General features: G+C 36.3%; 1 protein-coding gene across 1 annotated transcript; it reads left to right on the top strand.

The window, feature by feature from the left end:
• Positions 1 to 1,862: 1,862 nt before the first annotated feature.
• On the top strand, positions 1,863 to 8,038 carry atp5pb (ATP synthase peripheral stalk-membrane subunit b). The gene is made up of 7 exons (XM_074645064.1): positions 1,863 to 2,000; positions 2,792 to 2,828; positions 2,949 to 3,094; positions 4,609 to 4,772; positions 4,964 to 5,089; positions 6,130 to 6,309; positions 7,780 to 8,038. The coding sequence occupies exons 1-7, from the start codon at positions 1,973 to 1,975 to the stop codon at positions 7,855 to 7,857; spliced, it is 759 nt and encodes a 252-aa protein (XP_074501165.1). The 5' UTR covers positions 1,863 to 1,972; the 3' UTR covers positions 7,858 to 8,038.
• The last annotated feature ends 84 nt before the right edge of the window (positions 8,039 to 8,122 follow it).

Raw genomic sequence — 8,122 nt, 5'->3', positions numbered from 1 at the left:
TTTTATAACATGCAGTTTAACTTCTCATTAAAATGGGTTAAAGAAGAAGTCAATGATATCATCATTTGCTGGTGGGTGTGTATGCCTGTGCATGCATTATTTAGATAGATAGATAGATAGATAGATAGTAACTTTATTGATCCCGAGGGAAATTCAAGTTTCCAGCATCACAGTTCCATAGTGCAAAACATTCTAGTAAAAAGGCAGTAAAAAAAGTTAGTAGTGCAAAGTACAAAGTACAAAAAAAATATATCTTAATTTGCATTAAGCTGATTGATTTACTTGGTGTAAGTCACGAGTATTTTCAAGATTCAAGATTCAAGCCCTTTATTGTCATTGTGTAGTACAACGAAATTAGATTGTGACAATCCCATAGGTGTTAAAAAAGATAATACAATAAAAAAAAGAGATAGTGCAATATAAATATACAAAATATAAATGATAATACAATATAAAATCTAAAAATAAAATATGTATATTGATGAGATGACAGTCTCACCAGATTATTGCACAGAGTGTCCGTCAGATAATTAACAAAACAATATTTACATTTCAAGATGAATTAACCCCAAAACACAAGATTTTAGCATCATAATTATCTCCATTAATGCCCTATTTAATTTAATCCAAATTCAAAGTCAGGACAGTGATGCATCTTTGAGTCCAGCACCATCTTGTGGTTCCTTTTTTTAATGTATTTTTTTTATAGCTATACAAAAAAGATATTTTTGGGAGGTATATGGTTGAGGAAGAGTTGTGATAAGGGTTGCGTTAAGGGTTGGTTTATATCTACTTTTTAACTCCGGATGGATATGTGGGTTGTAAATAAACTTGGGATGCTGTTCATATATTTAATTTGGGATGTAAATAAATCTGGGATAGCTTATATATTATATTATATTATATTATATTATATTATATTATATTATATTATATTATATTATATTATATTATATTATATTATATTATATGATATTATAATATCATTCTATGATATATGAGAGTTATTAGAGGAGAAGTGAGAAAGGGGTAGAGAAATATAAATTTTACTTCTACCTACTCCTTTTTGGACACTATTACTCTTGTTTTGTTTGTTATTATTTTGTATCTGTTTTTATTTATTTTTATGTTCGAAATAAAGTCTTTCATTCATTCATTCATACATTCAAATATAAATCACTTTAAAAAGCTATACAAAAAATATATTTCTGGAAGGTATATGGTTGAGGAAGAGTTGTGATAAGGGCTGTGTTAAGGGTTGGTTTATATCTACTTTTTAACTCCGGATGGATTTGTGGGTTGTAAATAAACTTGGGATGCTGTTCATAGCTTTAATTTGGGATGTAAATAAATCTGGGATAGTTTATATATTATATTATATTATATTATATTATATTATATTATATTATATTATATTATATTATAATATATTATATTATATTATATTATATTATATTATATTATAGTATATTATATTATATTATATTATAGTATATTATATTATATTATATTATAGTATAGTATAGTATGGTATAGTATAGTATATTATATTATGTTATATTATATTATATTATATTATCTATTCTATTTATACAGTTTGTCTTGCACCAACAATGCCAAAGAAAATTCCTAGTGTATACCTCTTACACCTGGCAATAAACACCATTCTGATTCTGATTCTGATGATTTATGAGTTATTAGAGGAGAAGTGAGAAAGGGGTATAGGGAAATATAAGTTTTACTTCTACCTACTCCTTTTCGGACACTATTACTCTTGTTTTGTTTGTTATTATTTTGTATCTGTTTTTATTTATTTTTACGTTTGAAATAAAGTCTTTCATTCATTCATTCAACTCTCGCGAGACTTCAGGCGGATATCTCGTGTTTGCTTCATCCTTGTGGCTCTTTGCAGAAGGGCACGGAGAGACTGAAGGTTGGTCCGGTGCGTTCAACAAGACTTCCTCCTGCAAACATGCTGTCCAGGCTCGTTATTGTGTCAGGTATGCATTCATCTCGCTTTCATTGATTAATAAACTACACTAAGCTCTAATCTAACTGAGCTGTCAAGCAGGATAAACTATAGTTTAACGGTGGAGTGGAGCTGAAGGGTAAAGAGGCCTCACTGAATCAGACACATGCTAATGCTAATGCTAAGTAGCTTAACTACAAGCAACATGCACCCTCTGAAACTAGCTAGTTTATTGATTATATATTTATATAGACAGTTATTGTTAATGTTTTTGACTGTGTAGCATGTATTGTATTTCTATAACTACCAGTTTGTCACAGCTGAGTTAGAACAGATAGCTAACTAGCTAGCTAACCAAAGCTATTGAGGCTAGCTGCTAGCTGTGCACACCTGTAAATGTCACCTCTCTGACAGCTAGCTGGGGTCTGTTCTGTGCTCTTTACGTTTGTATTAAAGATAAAACTCCACTGGTTTTACATTGCAAATCCCCCAAAAGTGTGTTTTTTATTTGAATGCTTTCATAAGTTTCATGTGAAGCCAGCCTGGCTGCTACCAGACATTTATATGAGTTGATATCATGCCATCATCAGAGTATAGAAACAGCCTCATCCTGTAAACTGGGTTTCTGTTGACCTTTGTCATTGTACAGTGAAGTTATATCCAGTTTATTACGTGTGATAATACAACTGTCCTGCATTTAGTCCAACCTTCATGAAGGTTATAATGGTCAGCATTTGTTGAAACAGTGTGGATCAATCAAGAAAATAACCAACAGATTAAACATTACTTTTTAATTTATGTGATTGTCTCTTCTGTTTGCAGCCAGTGGCCTGAAAAGCAGTGGCCCCCTTGGAGCTGGGTATGTGTCTTGATAAGAGAAGTTGTTTTATTTGCTGCATTTGTTACTAACATGATGATATATTTTAGCAACAACAAATATATCTTAAATATAAGCTATTAATAATGTTGTCTCCCACAGTCTGGTCCAGGCGTCCCGCTCCCTGCACACGTCGTCCCAGAGTCTGGCCCCAGTGCCCGCTCTGCCAGAGAAGGGAGGCAAAGTCCGTCATGGCATTTTCCCAGAGGAGATTTTCCAGCTCCTGTACCCCAAAACTGGAGTCACAGGTCAGTAGCCAGGAGCAAGACTCAACTATCGGTTATTTCATTTCTTTTATTTTATTTCCAAGCCTTTATTAAGTTTTGCATGAACATACAATTGCATCATCAGAGCTTTTATAAAAGGTGAAAAGGTATACGTTTCCTTTATACAAAGACATTATAAAAAGCGACAATTTATCTATTGCTAAACACCAAAACGGCTTACAAGAGGAAGAAAACAAAATGAACACAACCATAAACAGACAAAAAAAGAAAAAACAAAAACAACCGGTTATTTAAGTTCTGTTACAAAAAGACAAGTAAAACGCTGAGTATTTGAATATCTACCTAACAAAAAATATGATCTATTCATTCTCATTAACTCAAACACAAACATATAAGCAGAGTTGATGGTTTTCTGTCCTTAGTTTAATAATGCAGCATCATGCCTGTAATTAAACGTGTCAACTCAGATTTTTCAATAAGTCATTGTATGTGCAAGATATGAATAAGTAGTCCCAAGAAAAGTCTTAAACCCTGATTTAAAAGAACTGAGAGTTGAAGCAGACCTCAAGTTGTATGTGAGTTTGTTCAGTTATGTGGTGCATACATTACAAACTGAATGCTGCTTGTCCATTTTTAGTTTTGACTCTGGGAACAGTACACAAGGCTTATGGTTATGTTGTGATGTAAAAAAGGCTTGGTATCTCATTAGACGTCAGCGTGTCAGTCGAAAGCTGAAGTCAAGTTCTCACTACACAACTTTCAAAGTCGTCAGATCGCAGTACTATTCTCACACACACACACACACACAATACACAACCTACTGTCTTGTAATGGGGACTCTTTAAGTCGTTGTGGTTTTCACACAACATGACTGACCGGAGACGGGGTGACACACTACCAGATCTTTCACTGGGAAGAATCCCCGATGAGGTCCCCAAACTACGTTTTGTCACGAAAACACACGTGAGAAATAAACAGTAAATGACGTGATACCATACGCGAGGCACATTGCTGATGTTGTTGTTGGCACGTGTTTACAAAATAGCCTGTTTCCACACTTTTTTTTTTAACTATTTATTCCTCTAGGTGCAAAAACAACTTTGCTCCATGTTGCAAATGCAACACATACAGTAAGTTAGCTTGTAGCCGAAGTCCCCGACAGGTCCAGATATTTAGCATGCTAGATATCTGGAATATGTGTGCGAGGCAATGGCGCGCGTCCGTGAGCCTCTCAGCTTGTGTCTTTGAGCAGCTCATACATGACGCTCAAACACTGATGTGTGAGCGGCGAGCCAATGACAATTTGCCTGATCTGGGGCTAAGTATACTTCCTGTAAAAAGTATACCACAATACAGCTCTGGTGCAACATGACCCTATGCCACGTTGACACTATCTGTGAGACAGCCGTGTGTGGTTTAGGCCTGTGTCCCACTAGTGTTTTTGTTGATGTATTTTACATGCTTTCATGCTTTTTTATCTCCCTGAACTTTTAAATTGTCATCAATCAATTGTACATTGTTCTTTTTCTCACTAGGACCCTACATGCTGGGCACTGGCCTCCTCCTCTACATGCTTTCCAAGGAAATCTACGTCATCAATCACGAGACCCTTGCTGCCGCTTCCATCGGCGCCGTCATCATCTATGGTGTCAAGAAATTTGGTCCAGGTGTTGCAGCTTTTGCTGACAAACTGAACGAGGTGGGCTGACAACCATATCGATATGCGTTATCTTTTTATTTCTGGCTAATAATTGGATACTTTAAGATTTCAGATCAGAGTGTGTTTTTTTGTGCAGAGATTATTGTTCAAAGCACTGTTCAAAGATAATTGGTCTTTTGTGCACAGCCTTTACAAGCACCCCTGTGACCCTGCTGTGTGTGTGTTTGCAGGAAAAAGTGTCCATCGCTCAGGAGGTGAAGGACGTCGCCATGACCAGCCTGGCTCAGGCTGTTGAGGAAGAGAAGAAGGAACAGTGGAGAGCGGAGGGAAGATCAATGCTCTTCGACGCTAAGAGGGTAAGCAGCATCGACCTGTCCATTTTATATTTTCCAATATATTCACTGTACATAATGTACTTATTCATATTTACACAACCACCCATATTGACTGCTTGAAGCTGCCCAGCATCGTTCTGTGATCTTTGACGTTTATCGACCTCTGCTGGCAACAAGTAGGAATTGCAACAACATCACAGAGAGGCCAAAGAAACCTGCAGTGGCTACTGGGAATGTGTGGAGCTGCAATTCAGTGGAAACCGCTTATTGTGATCATGGTTACAGTGATGAACCACTTATATGGATCAAATAGTTTGGGACAGAATCATTCCTATACTAATGCTGTTTAAATAATTCACTTATAGTAATCAAGTAGTCCACTCACAGTGTTCATTTTGACTCTATTCACACATGACAACATATGGAAAAACATTTTAAAACTACGTTAATGTTAAATTAATTTGTTTTTTACTTTACTCGCCTGATACTTTGCCTCGCGGACCGTCTGCTTTCTGGCTGGATAACGTTACCTGTGCTGCGTGCACATTGATATCATGATGGGGAAAATGAATGAAAAGCGAATGAGCACGGGGAAAGCACCTGTGGTTGCAGTCGCCCTCGTCAAGTGGATTGATAATGCCTCGTCATGTAATGCCCCCAAATTGAAACTTTGCTGATCCTCAACCAGCTCTGCAACACGGGGGGCTATTCATATAATAAATATAGAAATGTCAATTAGATAGTAATCTGCATGAGAAGTGATGCACAACAACAAAAATTCAGTTATAGTAATCACCCACTTGTAGTGAGCAATTTGACCCAGACAGACGTGATCACTGTAAGCAGTTTCCACTTTTGTTTTCTCCAAGATATTAATTTATTTTTTCTCCTAGTACAGTGGAAACCGCTTCCACTGATCACGTCTGTCAGGTTCAAATTGACGCGAATCAAATTTGAAACTATACTTTGTCACTTAAATTGCAACATTAAATGCCAAGAATTTTAGCAACCCATGTGTAGGCCAGATATTTCTACAGTGTTGACTCCTCTCTTCCTCTCAGAACAACGTGGCCATGCTGTTGGAGACCAACTTCAGAGAGAGGCTACACATGGTGACCCACGAGGTGAAGCGGCGTTTAGACTACCAGGTCGCCCTGCAGCACCTCCACACCCGCATGGAGATGGAGCACATGGTCAACTGGGTGGAGAAGAGTGTCGTCGGCAGCATCACTCCTCAGCAGGTCAGTCTTTTTTGTGTCTGAAGCCTCCATATGGGTGTTAACGTGGGTGAAAAGAGTTTTTTTGGGTAAATTAAGATTTCAATTTACCATTATAGTCTTAATTTTAATAACTATTCAGATTAGAGCCAGATTGTTTTCATGATCTAACATCTGGATATCAAACCTCAATACTGTTCTGGAAACTCCTGTAGGATAAACTGGGCTAACAAAACACGTTTAGGGATGACTACGGTTGTGTTCGAAATCACATACTAAGTCAGGGTTCTCCACTAGTGCATACAACGTCCAGCTGGGTTTAAATAGTAGCCAGCCGGGCACCCGGGGGATGGAGGAGACACATATTAAGCGGGGGAGTCTGGGGGGGAATTTAGAGCATCAAACACTCAATTTCCTGCATTCTGGTGGGTTTTTTTGGAACCAATTTATGGTGGAAATGTCTTTTATTTATGAAAAGAAAAACACAAAATTCAGGCGTCAATTCAAAATATACAAATATAATAATATCATTTCAATATCATCTAAATCATTCTGTGCTGCATTCAAATATTTACTCTCCTGTAGATCATCTTTTCTCATTTAATGTTATCTCTGCTGAGTCAACACACATGTTGACATGATTCACTCTTCGCTCTTGTATTGTGTCTTTTTGTTTGGGGAAAAGTATTAAAAAAAAAAAAATTACTTAACTTAAAATACTTAATTACAAATATCACCCGCTTTAGGGCCACGTCGGGGTGCTGCATCGCCCTGTCCAGGTTTATTTCACAACAATTACCGGCTCACTGTACATTATCCCTTACTGAAATTGCGTTTTTCTATAAATTCTTTTTTTAACATACGTTTATATTTTACGACGGAGTATTAGGGCAACATTGAGGGAAAACAAATCTGAGATTCAAGAAGAAAGTCATAATATTATGAGGAAAAAAGTCGTAATTTAATGAGAATAAAGTCAGAATATTACAAGAATAAGGTCATAACTTTACGAGAAAAAAGTCGTAATATGTTCCTCATTTTCACACAGGCGGCCAGTGCTCTATTTCCCCTCTAAAATAACACGTAAAATTACTACTTCAGAATATTATGACTTTATTCTCATAATACAACTTTTTTCTCATAAACCTATGACTTTATTCTCATAATACTATGACTTTATTCTCGACATCTCAGATTCATTTTTTTCCTCAATGTGACTGTAATACTCCGTTGTAATATTTGGCTTTTGTCAAATGAAAAAAGGTAAAGAAAAATAATAGTTTAAACTTGTAAAAAAAAAAATACCAGCGCTATTCATTGTTTCATTATTGATTTATTTAATCAACATAAGAGAACCATTAGTTTTCTTACAAAATGGTAAGAATCACAATGATACAGTTATTGTGAAAACGTTATCTAACTGACCTGTGATCAGCTGTTCTTACTGTCTTGTACATACATCACTTCTTATCTGTGTGTTTATGTGTTTTTTAGGAGAAAGAGAGCATCGCCAAGTGCATCACAGACCTGAACGTTCTGGCTAAGGCCACTCAGGCCAAAGCTACAGTCTAAGCCGTCAAGTCTTCAGAGAAGACCTCTCTAAACCTCAACTCATGGTCCCCAGACGAGACGTTCACTTTTCTTTACAGAATAAACTATTTCCTCTTTAAAGATCTGTCTCTGTCGATGTGTTATGGGTGTGTACAGTATTCACACGTCAGCTGGTAGTAAAATAAATGGTTCTCTTAATCAACCTGTTTGTTTCTTTCTTTCAACTTTTACTTTAACCTTTGCTTATGTATGTTGTCAGTGACGTTTTTAACAGCCATAATAGATT

The sequence above is a fragment of the Sebastes fasciatus genome, chromosome 8, assembly GCF_043250625.1.
Source record: "Sebastes fasciatus isolate fSebFas1 chromosome 8, fSebFas1.pri, whole genome shotgun sequence".
Taxonomy (NCBI): domain Eukaryota; kingdom Metazoa; phylum Chordata; class Actinopteri; order Perciformes; family Sebastidae; genus Sebastes; species Sebastes fasciatus.
This window is presented reverse-complemented; position numbering and strand designations above follow the sequence as displayed.